Source organism: Carlito syrichta, unplaced genomic scaffold, assembly GCF_000164805.1.
Source record: "Carlito syrichta isolate Samal-C Ts95f unplaced genomic scaffold, Tarsius_syrichta-2.0.1 Scaffold81542, whole genome shotgun sequence".
NCBI lineage: Eukaryota > Metazoa > Chordata > Mammalia > Primates > Tarsiidae > Carlito > Carlito syrichta.
In genome coordinates, this window is record NW_007025638.1 from 96805 (window position 1) to 112051 (window position 15247).

At 40.2% G+C, this 15247-nt stretch overlaps 1 protein-coding gene across 1 annotated transcript in view; it reads left to right on the plus strand.

The window, feature by feature from the left end:
- FNIP2 (folliculin interacting protein 2) overlaps positions 1-13786 on the plus strand; it is an 83366-nt gene extending 69580 nt beyond the window's left edge. The window contains exons 15-17 of the mRNA XM_008055346.1: positions 4856-5056; positions 9722-9837; positions 12071-13786. Of these exons, the coding sequence (XP_008053537.1) occupies positions 4856-5056; positions 9722-9837; positions 12071-12149 (396 nt within the window). The 3' untranslated portion in view covers positions 12150-13786. The remainder of the gene's footprint in view (positions 1-4855; positions 5057-9721; positions 9838-12070) is intronic.
- The last annotated feature ends 1461 nt before the right edge of the window (positions 13787-15247 follow it).

The following is a 15247-nucleotide window of genomic DNA, read 5'->3' on the forward strand; positions in this document are numbered from 1 at the left end:
ATATATACACAATGGAATATTTTTAGCCCTTAAAAAGAAGAAAATCCTGTTTTTTGTGACATGATTGAAACTGGAGGACATCATGTGAAGCGAAATAAGCCAACAACAGAAGAAATAATACTATGTGATACCATTTATATGATAGATCTAAATTAGATCCATGGAGCCAGACACAGTGGATCATGTCTGTATTCCCAACTATTTGAGAGGCTGAAGCAGGAGAATCACTTGAGCGCAGGCACTCGTGGTTGCAGTGAGCCTAGAACCCCTGCACTTCAGCCAGAGCAATAAAGTGAGACCCGCAACTCTTAAAAAAAAAAAAAAATAGACTCATAGAATCATAGAACCTAAAAGTGTCATGGTAATCAGTAGGAGGGGAATGGTTTAAACTTCGGGAAGAGGAATTTTACCAAGTCATCGGACTAAGCTGATGGTTCTCCTTATCATATCTCCCTTTTCCTTAAGGTATACAGGAGCCAAAGTGAGGCTCACATGTGATTTGTGGCAGAGCTATGCCACAAGCTTCCTCTTCCTTTTCTTCAGGCCCTGTGCCCAAGCTCCCCAGAAGAGCTGATGGGTGTATCAGGCTTTGCATATGTGTTTAAGTCATTAAGTCTTACGTTTTATAGCATTTTTTAGAGTATTTAATTTCTTGAAAGTACTGCAAATGATAAGTGTATGTGTTTGTGTGTACTCTGCTGTTCATGTGAACTTGATAAAATTGTGAGCTTAAGCCGGGCTCGGTGGCTCAGCCTGTAATCCCACGCCTTTGGGAGGCTGAGGTGAGTGGATTGCCTGAGCCCGCGGGTTCGAAACCCACCTGTGCAACTTGGTGAGACCTCATCTCTACAATAAGTCAAAAAATTAGCCGGGTGTGGTAGAGTGTGCCTGTAGTTCCGGCTACTTGGAAGGCTGAGGCGGAAGGACTGACAGAGCCCAGCTGGTCGAGGCTGCAGTGGCTGGGAGCCACCACTGCACTCCAGTCTGGGCGACAGAGTGAGACTCCAACTCAAAAAAAAAAAAAAAATTGTGAGCTTAAAACATTTACTTGGACCAAGTGCTGTGGCCTGAGTCCAGGAGATTGAGGCAGTGGTGAGCTGTGATTGTGCCACTGCTCAGCATGAGCAACAGAGTGAGACCACAACTCAAAAAAATTAAAAATAAATAACACTTTCTTGACAGTTCAGTATTTTCTAACTTCTACTGTTAAGGTACCAATAAAAAATTTGTATTAAAAGGAAGCATACATATAGTTCAGTGTATTGTTTATTGTGGTTCTAAATATGCCTTAAAAAATAGAGTCTTCTCTAAGAGGAATTTCAAATTGAGAACCAGAGCATCCAGACATGGTTTTCTGGATCTTAGAGTCTTTAAATCCCGAAAGTCTAGAGATTAGCTGAAAGCCAAATCATAATATGTTTAAACTGCCCACTCTCTAATGGGGTTGAGTTTTCCTTGGAAAGATTGTCAAAAATCTCCAGAATTGCCAGAACATCAGGTTCAACTCTCTGTCCCTGTACAAGTTCAGGCCTGATCAGGGATGGCTAGCCAGTGGCCTGGTGGCCCCTTGAATTGTAATTAAAGTAGTTACTGTCCGGCATTTCTTTCTCTTTTTTTTTAACTGTTATTTTGTTCTTCCTTTAAAAGATGTTTATTGTTTAGTCAATACATAAGTAGCTACTAAATGATATAGTTAGTTGGAGACAATTGAATTGCCTGTGGATATAGTCAGGGAAGTGTGCATTAGGTGTTTAGTAACTGGGAAAGTGTAAGTCTTGGAGTATTTTAAAAGTACTCTTCAGAGCCTGTCCAGCTGGTACTTCTCTGTTCCTGGAACCTACATGATGAAAACCAGAGGCCCTGTGCTGTGGGGATGCAAGGTGCTCTCGTCAGTGCTGCTGCTTGCTTGTGCTTACCCTGTTGTGTTTTAATGCAGTAAGGAGTATTCGTCAAATGCCAGCTCCTGTGCTAGGGCGAAGGACACAGGAGGAAGATTCAGCCCCACCCCTGGGAATGGGCTCACAGATTCCTTTCGGTTGTCTCAACCCTCGCACGCATTGGTTTTAGTCTCTCCTCAAGTCTCTGCCTCAGATTCTGCCTCTTTGCTCCAGTGATTTCAAAACGACTTGTGTGTATTTTTCATGTTAGTTGGGTTTTTTTTTGTTTGTTTGTTTTTTTAACATTTCTCTTAGGCATTTAGTTACTTTTAAAATAATGGAGCCAACTTTCTCTGCCCCTTTTTATCATCATATCTAAATCTACAACCTTCTAATGTAACCCAGGCTTGGAGAATCCTCCAGTCATCTCCTCCCTAGTGAGCCTCATTGCCCTTATTCCAGTATTTCATTGCTTAACACGTCATAGTACCATACAATTTATAGTCTGTGGACTGTTGGGCTATTGAATTGACACATGCTTCCCTTCCTGCCACTGCAATGGAGATTTAGAAGATTGGGTTCAATTCGAACCTAGGGCCCAAATATTCTACTACAAATCAACTTTTCTGCCCCCCACCCCTACCCCAAAAGCATGGTTTCACTGTGGATGGTGATTGGCATACATTCAATTCATTGTACATATGTTGGCATAAAGTCAGTACTGAGGGAAAGGCCCTCAGTGTAGATCTGCTCTGTGGTATTACCAGCACATTAAAGATTTCTGACAGATGCAAAGCAGCAAAGGGGCTTGAGCTGAAAATACAAATCTCTTCGATTTTCAAATTTAATATTTTGTTGTTGTTCATAAGGGTCAGGCACATTGATGGCAGGTCATCATCATCTTGTGGTAAATTTATGACACAACTGATAAAAAGAGAGAAAAGAGTAGGAGTGAAGGGTCATGAAAACCTTTGAGGGGGAGGGGTAGCAGGATCATTGTGTGTGTGAGAAAACCTTTGTACTCTTCGGTTAGCAAGTCTACAAAATGAGAACCATCTTGGGAAACAAGGCTTTATTAACTCAGAAGTCTTCTTTATCAAGTTACCTTTTTCCATGTTTAAGAGTATTTGAACATGCATTTAAATAAATGTTAGACTTTGCCTGATTACTGTTCCTTTCACTAGAAAAAGATAAACCATGAACATTCCCCTCTTGGAAATAGTGTGGGGAAAATGTTGGTCCCAATAAAGTTTTCATTTGGCCCTCCATCACTTCTTCCCATCTGTGAGAAGGAATACAAAGCTGCATGGGCTCCCTCTTGAATATGAGAGTCCAGGACTAGAGGTACAGCCATGTGTTAAAATTACAGGGTGACAGCATATGTCTTTGATTTCCATTTGCAGCCTTCCCGCCACTTGTTAACACAAGTCATGAAAATCACAGGTAACTAGCATCCAGTGGCACGGTTGTGTATCTGTTTGGGTGCTTTGTTGCAATTAGCAAAAACTACCTCTTGTCAGCTTAAGCAGAAGAGACTTTATTAGAAGGATATTAGGAACTCATAGAATTGATGAAAAGACCAAAGAACCAGGCTTGGAACAGAGAGGAAACAAGGCAACTCTGGAGATCCAAGAACTGTCTGGAAGCGTATGTATTAATTGCTATTGGGCAGGATTGTGGCAGTGTCAGCCATTTCAGTAGCTGTGCCCTCCTTACAGAGAACTCCAAGGAAGGACCATTTCACTGTCATAGCTTGTACCATGTGACCACACCTTGGTAGAGGGAGGGTGTGGCTCTGATTCCAATCCCACCAACCCGTATCCAAGAAAGGTCATTCTTCAAAGGGAAATTAAGATGAACTTTATTGGGAAGAACTTATGCTATGCAGACAAAAGCAGCAAATGGCCACTCCAGGGTAGTGGGAGGGATTGATTGACAGAGTGAGCCAGTACTAATTTTCCTTGGTAACTGTGCTCATATGCATTGTCTATGACAACTGTCTCTATCACCTCATCCCTCCCGCTTAGTTTGGGGCCTAGAAGGGCAGTCCTGTTGTGATGTTGGGTTGTACACTCAGGATACTAAGTACGTGTGCCAGAACATGCTAGTGGCGAAGCAGTTGCACTCTGATCCCTTTAGCAAAATTAGACTTTTTAAGGCCCTTTTCCTTGACTGCTCCAGTGTTTACCCTGTTTACTCTATGGCACCATTTACTCATTGTTAATCAGCTAAATCCATAACTGCCCAGTTATTGAGAATTTTGTATTTTAAGTATATTTATCAGTAGCCAAACTTTGACTTCATTTGGATAAATAAATGCATGCCTTAGTATGATTTCAGTTGGTTGTTAGAGACGATTTATGTATGTAGCACAAATCTTGCTTAATGATTGCAGATACAACTTTAGGAAAATACAGTGTTACCTTGCCCACCCTTGTTACTGGAGAGACAGCAGTGGAATCCTACTCCTTGTACACATTCTCCCCTTTTCAAAGAAAAGTGCAGGCTTTCCAAAAGAGGGGATTTTAATAGCCAGGAATGTAGTGAGGCACATGTCTTCTCACTTTCTATGCACATTTAACAACATTTATAGTGTACCTCCTGGGTGTAAGAAAAAAATGATTGAAAGCAATTTTATCGAATTAATTATAAATGATGAGTTAGTGACACTTGTATTTGAGTCTGTAAAGTTCTAAATTTCCATAGTTCCCACCATCAACTTCCAAACCATTAGTCTCTGGGCTAGGCACAGTGGCTCACACCTGTAATCCCAGCACTTTGGGAGGCTAAGGCAGGAGGACTGTTTGAGCCTGTGAGTTTGAGACCAGGCTAGGCAACACAGTGAGACCTTGCCTATACCAAAAAAACAAAAACAAAAACAAAACCCCATTAGTCTAATGCTAAACATAAACACTCTGTACATTGTGAAAGCCATTGAAAGTGTTGTGGAATGCTGACCCAACATGTTTCTCTTTCAGCATCCAGTGCTGGACGAGCCAATAGCTGAAGCCGTCTGTATTATTGCAGACACGGACAAGTGGAGCGTCCAGGTAGCCACGAGTCAGAGGAAGGTGATGGACAGCACAAAGCTAGGCCAGGACGTTCTAGTCTCTAGCCAGGTGTCCAGTTTACTTCAGTCCATTTTACAGCTCTATAAGCTTCATCTCCCTGCTGATTTTGTAAGTGTTTGTTCTTATATCACCAAAGAAATATAGTTTAAAGATGCTTTTAACAAAATTTTGATCATAAAAACTCAAATTCAAAAGTATTGTTCTAACATAATTGAAGGTTTGGGTAAGTAAAATAGAACATGCAACATAAAACTATCAAATGGGATAGATTTCAGTAACGATAGCCCTTCTGTGAAACAATAGCAAGAGTGGCACTGGCATCTTTCTCAACAAGGTACATGGTAAGGTAAAGACAGGGGGAGTGATCAAGCATGAGAACTTCACATCCTCCATTGGAGAACTCATCGTTCTTTTATTCGACCCATATGAAGCAGGACAGTTTTAGAAGGGATTGTGGCTTCTTCTGCTCAGCGACTGTCTTCACTAGGTGTTAGTGATGAAATAAAATTCTGTTTGTATAAATTTTGAAGTACTGTGTACATGTAAGATGATATCAGTTCCTTTTTAAGTTGGATTTTAAAATCATTTTTATAACATTATTTATAAATAATACATGATACAAACAACAGAACCTGTAGACTCTTGGAAAAGTATTAGCACTGGAGTTAATATACACAACAAGTTCATTTCACTATCTGTGTATGGAGAAATTGAGTGAAAGAGAAAATATATTCATATATATATTTTTTTTTTTTAAGAGAAAATATATTGAGAGAAAGAGAAAATTGAGAGAGGGAGAGAGAAAGGTTTCAAAAGAGGAAGAGAAGGCTTTTCCAGTGATGATGACTGCTTTTTTAAAAAGAGGAGGATACTCCAAGACATGTGGCTCATCCTAGGAAAAGATTTGGTGTGTGGATCTCAGGGAGACCACTTCCATGGAAGAGTTGGCCTTCACTGCTGTTTCCTCCCTCCTGCACAGCGTTGCCTCTGCAACTTGACCCCAAATCAAAATATCTGCCCTCTGCCTTCTGGCCTCCAAAACTGATACAGACCTGTTTGCCAAGTTGTTAGGAAGCTGCACCAGTTGCTAATGGAGTGGTCACTTCCTGGTTCCTATGACCAAATCTACACTTGCACCACATTCCTCAGAAATAATCAAGACTTTTGTGACTTTGAAGAAGGTGCTCTGAAATACTCTCTGGTTGCTGTCAAAGTCGTGACAGGGTGGCATGGCAGGAAGACCACTAAACACATCTGGGAAAGTCTAGGTTTTGCCTCAGTTCATTGTGTAATAGTGGACAAGCTGAGTGTCTCTGATCCTAAGCTTTCTCTTCTGTAGAATGAAGATAAGACCCATTCAACAAGTGTGCTGTGAGACTCTTCTAAAAATTATGGACATGATACTGCTTTTTAAACTTTCAGAGCACCATGCCAAGATTAGATACGTTAAAAGGCAGTGTACAGTAGCTTCAAAGGCCAGTAGCCTGGAGTCAGATGCAGCTTCCATTGCTTAGACCTCTCAGAGCCTCAGCTGCCTTATCTGCAAAGCCAGGAAAGTAATAAAGCCTAACTCATATGGTTAGGAAATTAGAGAATTAATGTAACGTACTGGGAATGGTGTCAAACATTATAAGCACTCATTAAACAGCTACCGTTAGTCTGAGTTAATAATTAGTATCATGAAACAATGGTGGTAAAGACTGACAACACCTTTTTTACTAATATCTTTATTTGGGTTTTACACTGAAGTGTATTCTTGCAGACATCTGTCCCGAACTGATGGGCTGATATGACCTTATTTTTTGTTCTACATTTGTAGGCAGTTGTTCTTTCTAGAAGCAGGCTGAGTTATGCTGATTTAGTGACTAACTTCTCCTGTAAGGGAAAGAAGATATATTAGACTTAATTTTTTTATTGCAATAAGTATTTGCCAAACTTTTATATTTAATTCTATAGTACATAGCTCTTGTTACATTTGGTATCCTAGCTGTCAAAGCAATAAAGTATTATATCTAATTATTTATTTGAACGAGAAGTATGTTTAATCACTTATCATGTGAATGACTTATTCAACCTGACAAAACCAAGATTAAAGAACATTTTGTCTGCAGTTTAAAATTCTTCTTAAATGTATTGAGCATGGTGACTCACACCTGTAATCTCAGCACTTTGGGAGTCTGAGGCAGAAGAATCACTTGAGGCCAGGAGTTAAAGACCAGCCTGGGCAACCTAATAAGACCTCATAAAAATAACTGGGCATGGTGCCACACACCTGTAATCTCAGCATCACAGAAGGTGAGGCATGAGAATCATTTGAGCCCAGGAGTCTGAGGCTACAGTGAGCTGACCAATTGGCTATTAGAAACTTCAGTACAGAAGGAGAAAGTAGATATTTGAAATTTCAGAAGTTAAAAATTGAATACATCTGTCTCAAGAATAAAATCCAAGAGAAGGGAAAAAACTCCATCATAGTTCTATTTGATTATTTAAGTCTTTAACAATTTTTTAAATGCTTTGATTTCATGTTTAGTATATATTCCATATAGACTGAAGTTCTCTTTCTTTCCACATTGCATTATGCAGTTTTCACCAAGACTGAAAACACTGTAACTATTTCAAAACAAGGATCCGATGTAATATGAATGTTCTTTTAACATTTTATAACACTCTTATTAAAAACTTTATGTCACTTCATAAGGAATTGAAACCTAATAGGTAATCCTTTTACCACTTAAGTCTGTTTACTTGGGGGAACATTTCCATAAGAATCGGTGAGATCCTCCTTGCTTTGATTATTACTCTCTAGTCACCCAGCAGTTTTGTTTCATCCACCTGACATAGTGCATTTAAGATTTTAATGAAAAACTGGAATAGTGCATTTAAAATTTTAATGAGAAACTGGAAAGACTGCATCTCTGACAGGTATTTTTTCCATGTCTCTGATCAGCCCAGATGGTCAAGATCAACATTTTCAAATGCAACTGTTAATCTTTTTACCTTGAAAATAACAGGCATTAATGGTGTAGAAGAAAATTATGTATGATGGAATTACCGTTGCCAAAGCCATCAGGTGTTGTACTGAAGAGGCTTGGGTAGCTCTGCCTGCCAAATGCAAAAGCTTTTGCCTCTGGTGAAAGACACAGATGGTTGCTGTTCCCAAAAAAATGAAGCTGAACAGAATTCCAAGGGTAAAGATGTCCTGAAATAATTGCCTTTTCTTTATTGTTATTAAAGACCTAGTTAAAATACACTTTTTTTTTTTTAGAGTCTTACTCTTGTCGCCCAGGCCGGAGTGCAGTGCCATGCTCACAGCCACTGCGGCCTCGACCTGCTGGGCTTAGGCAATCCTTCCACCTCAGCCTTTCGAGTAGCTGGAACTACAGATGCACACCACCATGCCTGGCTAGTTTTTGTGGTTTGTAGAGATAAGGTCTCACCAAGTTTCCCAAGCTGGTCTCGAACCCCACTGCTCTCAGAGTGCTAAGATTACAGACTGAACCACTGTGCCTGGCCAAAATTCATTCTTGAAAGAAAAAAAAAAAATGTGTTCAAAATGACCTGTTCTAATAATCCTACTTCTGGGAATGTGTTGGACCAAAATATTCTGAAATATAGGTGGGGGGAAGAACCAAAAAATATATTCTTCACTAAATTACTTATAACAACAAAAATGCAAATTGCTTTGTGGTTAAGTAATCCTAAATTTACATTCTAAATATCAGCCATAAAAATCGCATCAATAAAGAATTCTTAATAACATGGGAAAAAGATTATTATAAGGTTTTTAAAGCAAGAAATAATTGTATTTATAGAATGAGTTCAAGTGTCGAAAATACATTTTTAAAAAGACTATAATGACATGTGAAATTTTTTTAAATAAGTTTTTTATTTATTTTTTGAGTTGGGGTCTCACTCTTGCCCAGGCTGGAGTTCAGTTGCATGATCATGGCTCTCCACAGCCTTAACCTCCTGGGCTCAAATGACCCTCATGCCAGCCTCCCAAGTACCTGGAACTATAGACATGTGCCACCACACCCAGTTCATTTTTATGTTGGTTTTTTTTTTTGGTTTTGTAGAGGTAAAGTCTCACTATGTTGCCCAGGCTGTCTCAAACTCCTAGACACAAGCAATCCTAAGCTCACCTTGGCCTCCCAAAGTGCCAGGATTACAGAGTAAGCCACCAGGCCCGGCCTCTAATAAATTTTATAATTAGAGGTAGGGCCTCAAACTCCTGGACTCAAGCAATCCTCCAACTTCAGCCTCCCAAAGTGCTGGGATTATAGGCATGGGCATGCGTCACCACCCCCAGCCTTGAAAGTCTTAATAATTGTTCAGAAAAGTAAACTTTATTTTTTTTTCAAAGTCCTATTCTTATACCTACAAGTGGTAAGGTTTGAGATGGCTTGTAATTTTTTAAGTGTATTTGAAAGAGATAAGATTATAGCTGTGTACTTAGAAATGAATTAAGAGTGCGGGTTCGAGACCCACCTGGGCAGCGAGACCTCATCTCTACAATAAATCAAAAAATCAGCCGGGTATGGTAGTGCATGCCTGTAGTTCTGGCTACTCGGAAGGCTGAGGCGGAAGGATCGCCGGAGCCCAGCAGGTCGAGGCTGCGGTGGCCGGGAGCGGCCACTGCACTCCAGTCTGGGCGACGGAGTGAGACTCCAACTCAAAAAAAAAAAAAAAAATGAATTAAGAGAAGTTTAACTCTTGAAATTTTGGCGGAGATTTGAATCCTAGCCCTTACTGTGCATGTTGTTGGCTTTGCAGTGCATCATGCATCTTGAAGACAGACTACAGGAGATGTACCTGAAGAGTAAGATGCTGTCTGAATATCTTCGGGGACACACACGAGTTCATGTGAAAGAATTAGGTGTTGTGCTGGGGTGAGTTCTGAGCAGTAACAGCACCTCTCCCTAAGGCTATCCCTAGAATTGTACCCTCTCTACCACCCTAACCCTGCAGCGTGGTGTCTGCTCAGAGTATCTGGGGTGTCAGCTGCATGCCTCCACAACTCCCCAATGAACAGCATGGGTTTCACACCTGGACACAACTGCAAAACTGTGAGCTGGTGCTACTTTGTTATTCTTTCCTCTGGATTATCTTGTGCTTGAAAAAAAAGAAAAGGAATCCCACACTGTCTGCCCATTTCTAGTAATCAAGTGAGATGCCAGAGTCACCAGCTGTCAGACATGCAGCAGCAGCTTGTGTATACATTTGTGTGCAGTTCCCTTCCTGGAGAAGGAATCACAGGCTCTTCCACCTGTGGTGTGGGGGCAGGGGGGCTTCTCTTGGACTTGAATGTCTACGGGGGACTGTGCTCTCCTCCCTCTTCTCGTAAGCCCACCAGACAGGAGACAGCTTATGCTGCTAGCAATGTCTGTCATCTTCCAGGGGGAATTTGCCATAACTTCTTTAGGGAAATAAATTCTGCCTTTTGTTTTATTCAGTAGAGAATAAAAAGACACTATATACGTGGGGACTTCCCCCCTTATCCATGGTGATGATTCCCCTAACTAGGAAAAAGAAAATATTGTCTGTCATGTCAACCTATAAGTTCTTTAGTAAACTTCTACTCAGGGTATGACTCTAAGACTCAGGCCTTCGCATTCTCATCAGACTTTTAATCTCTCACACCCAGAGTATAACCCACTGTATTGTTTGGCTCTTGGCATTTCCTATCATGTGTTTTTCTTACATACTTCATTTAAAAAATACTTTCACCTTATGAGGTATTTGCTTTTGCAGTTAACTTGCATCACATCTTTGTCCTTTTTTTCTTGGCCTGTTTGTGGCTCTTTACTGGAGCAGTATGTTAATCCTGTCTCATTATTAGCCTTCCCATTGCCAGATGTGGACCTTCCATTTCTGGAATATTGCGTGGTCCTCGCCTTTTACAGTGTCCATCATCAACACTGCCAGAAGACTCAAAGCAATCTGCTTCCTGCAGCATTCATCTCTAGGTCCTCTCAGTTCATTCCTGGTGGACTCTGCTCATGCTCTTTTTATCAGGGCCAGCAACACTAAAAGTACTAAAGACTTTCTTGTTCACTCTAAGATAGATCTATATGTACCACTGCTGGAGAAGGATAGAAAACTCCATGAAGTAGTGCCAGCTGCTGTTTTGTTTTTTGTTTTTTTGAGTTGGAGTCTCACTCTGTTGCCCAGGCTGGAGTGCAGTGTCACACTCACGGCCATCCTAGCGTCGACCTGCTGGACTCCAGCGATTCTTCCACCTCAGCCTTCCAAGTAGCTGGAACTACAGGCACGTGCTACCACACCCAGATAATTTTTTATTTTATTGTAGAGACGAGGTCTCGCCACGTTGCCTGGGCTGGTCTCAAACTCGCGGGTTCAGGCAATCCATTCTCCTCGGCCCCCCAAAGTGCTGGGATTACATGCTGAGCTACCGAGCCCAGCCCAATTTTTTATTTGTATTTTTATTTGAGGGGATGCAAGGGAAAGAATTAAGATGTATTCCACAGACAAAACAGACCAAATTTTTTTCCCAAGACCCTGGCATTGTGTAGCCAGTGCCCATACTGTATCCACCTCTGCTTTGAGAGGCAGCCAAACATTGTCCATTTGAAACTGATGTCTCTTAATCTGGTAACTTTTAGTGTTACGTTGCTCTCAAAATGTTGTGGCTCTAACGCGTAGTGAAGATCAGGTTTTATATAACCTGTTGAACAAATACCCAAGGTTTTACTAATATCAGCATTTTTCTAAAACTAATTTGAACCTAGATGAAAAATCTATATGCATCCAGTAGTATTAACTGGAGAAATGGGAAGCTAATGGAGAAAAGCTTGAAATATGATATAATGAAATTGGACTGGGAATACAGAAAAGTTACAGACAGTTGGGGGAGCCGTGCTATGGGAAAAACAGCTCTGTGTCCACAAGTGTGCGTGACACACCTCTTGAACCATCTCCCTTGGCTTCCGTGGGCAGTGGCCACTGAGAGATCTCATTAAGGGAATGTTTATTATATCTCCAGCTACTTTACTTTTTTATTAGTTTTAAACAATAATCTAGCAAGCTTGGTACCTAGAAATAAGGCTTCCCTATAAAACTATGTTATTTTAAAATAATACTCTTTTTTTTTTCAATACTCAGGATTGAGTCTAATGACCTGCCTCTGCTGACTGCTATTGCCAGTACTCATTCTCCGTACGTGGCTCAAATACTCTTATAAGCTAAATCTCAGGACAGCTCTTCCTTGGAAGAAAAAAAATCAAATTCTCAACTGAGGGAGAAAAGAATAAGCTCTCTGTGATGTCAAAAGCAAAAGAAGAGCAAACAGAAACTGTCATTCCACCTATTTGTTTTGTGTTTTTGCTTTCAAGTGGATGCTTCATTGGAAGACTTAGGTTTACTTGACACAATGGCATTTGTGATTGTCATGAACTCCTTAGGCCTTTTGTTACCCATGAATCAACAGAGAGAGTGACCTTTGGGTAGGAGGAAACATAAGCACTGCACTAAACACTAAGCTATTGCTACACATTGCCTGTGCTGTTTGGGCAGAGTCAGGACAAGTGACCTTGAAGCAGAGAGGTCAACAGTGTGCATACATTCCAGTAGGAAACTGTCTCAGCACAGGCTCCCCAAACTGGAGAAAACATATTTTGCTATTCTAAGAAGACAGAGCAGGGACTTTGGCTCCCAGGTCGGAATTTGCTTTTTTACACGAGGTGAACTGAAGAAAGCCACACTGTGCCATCTTCAGCTTCAGTGGCTTCGCAGTTACTGTTTGACATGAAACACGTAAGAGGATTGCCTGTTGGGAAGAGAGTGTGTTAGGGACCCACTGTTTCATTTCTTGGAGTTTACCTTGTTTCACTTGCAGTCACAGGTAGGTCAGAGATGGCTTGTTTGTGCAATAAACCCAAGAATCAATGTAGCCTCTTGATCCCATCAAGACATAGTTTGTAGCAGCGGAGTGCACAGTCTGAAACCATGTGTTTTATCCTCACAGTTCAGAGCTTTCAGCAGCCTTCTCAAGAGAGGCCATTTACCAAAGTAATTTCTATAAGCTCAAGAGTGTTTCTGTTGGTAAGTTCTTCCAGCTGAAGCCACCTTCTTACTAGAGTTAATACAAATGACTATTTATACTTTAAGAGTCGCAGTGTCCTGGTGGGAAATGAAACCTGCAACAGTTCAGGTTGGCTAATGAAAGTGATGAGTTGGAACATTCAGAAACTGTTCATACACAATCTGTCTTTACATTGTCATCTCTGTGCCTTCTAATCCCTACATCCTTTTCAAAACATCTTTCCAGAAATTAACCCATCGTATAAAACTTACCAAAATAAATTATTAGCCAAGATCATTTTCCAAAAAAAACCCTTAATTTTCTGTTAAAAGAACTTTACTAACCATGAAACAGTCTATGTACTGACATCCAGGATAAAGGGAAAGACTTTTAAAAACTGGTTGTTACATGACGGGCACTAATCTGGTGGAGCAGAACACTGTTAGTACTTTGCAGGTTTCGAGTGCAGTTAATTATAACCAGGCTCCATTCTCCTTTCACTGCTTTATCAATTCCAGTCCTTTCCATGTGTCCTCTGTATCTAAGAACATAAAGTAACTTCCCTCTTAAGGATTCAAATGACTTTAAATTTTATATTTGATAAAGTCCTGACTTGAAACACCAAGTTATATTTCTTTATTCTTTTACAAATGCAAGTTAATGATTTGTTTGAAAGAGTATACCAGCAGCACCGATGGGAGAAAAATCAGTGTATTATTTCTTCAGGATAATTTCTAGGAATAGGTTAGAATTGCTGCCTTTCCTGCCGGTTTTTTTTTTTTTTTTTTGGAGTCAGAGTCTCACTCTGTCACCCAGGCAGCATGATCACGGCCACAGCAACCTCAACCTACTGGGCTCAGGCAATCCTTCCATCTCAGCCTTCCAAGTAGCCAGAACTTCAAGTGTGTGCCACCATGCTGGGCTAATTTTTTTTTTTTTGTATTGTAGAGACAAGGTCTTAAATGTAGATGGGGATATTAAGGCTCTTAAGATCATTAATTTTCATTTTCTGTCATTCATTAAAGTTTTATTCTTTCTAATATTTTTCTGTTTCCTTTTGCTAACATTTGACTTTGTTGTTTTAAATCCTCTCATTCCATGACATCCTTGTTCACTGTTGTTTCAGAAAGAGGATGACCTTACCTGGGCTCAGCACACACAGTGTTCTCATTACATAAATACATTGGCATAGCTGCTGTTATAGTTTTCCCACCCACACCTGTTTAAAGCATTTTTTCATCTCTAGTTCCTTTTTTCTTGTTTACCTTCCCTCATTCACCACCTTTCCAGGGTTTCATAGAAAATAACTTGACACAAAATCAGTTCAGTTCTAATGTAGACATAGTGGCATGGTGAACATCAGACCTACATAGGGGGTATTGAACTTTAAATGCTTCATTCTAAACTCTATAGATTAAAAAAGAAAAAAAACAAAACAAAAACGTAGCCCAGACCCCTCAAAGTCTGAAAATTTTATTTGCCTCTTAATCTAACGTTCCCAAACTCACTCTTGGAAAAATGTCTGCTGAAAACTATAGGTAAGTCACGTGTGGGGATTGTCTCAGCAGCACTCAGGGTTCCAGTCAGAACCTAATCCTATCTGTTGCTTACAAAAGCAGACCAAGAATGTTGCTGCTCTTTTATAATCCTCCTATAATAGTTAACATCCAAGTTTTCTTTGTCTTAAATTTAACCTCTTCCCAAAAGCAAAGAAGAAAAAGATCTCATGGAATTGTTGAGACATACCCCTCACCCATGGTGCACTACCCTGGGGCTTCATTCTGACTGAGCCGAGAGGCAAGAGAGGGCTTCCACCTGCTCCCATGACCACCTCAAGAAAAAAATAAAAATTTTTTAAAAATAAAGAAATCTACCTCAGTTGACAGGATTCCACCATTAGGGTTTGTTCAACTTCTGAGTCTTACCTGTTGCGTGTACCTTTCATAGCATCTTGCTTTCCAAGCAAGCTAGTGAGGCATGGCCGACAGTGTGAGTATTCCTGTGGTGGACCTCCTCCTAGCATGTTGCAGTTTTATTTTTAATAAATTGATAAGTGAAATGAATGTAAAGGTAATTGTGTACGTTTTAAACATGACAATGAAAATTTAAAATGTAGCTTCCATTCTTGTGCATAATTCCAAAGTATTTTATTTTTTATCAGTGTTAAATAGCTTTTTGTACAGGCTTCAATCCATTTTTCTGAAGTGTGCTGTTTTTTAATGAAAGTAACTCTAATCTTTCACATCCCATGGAACTGC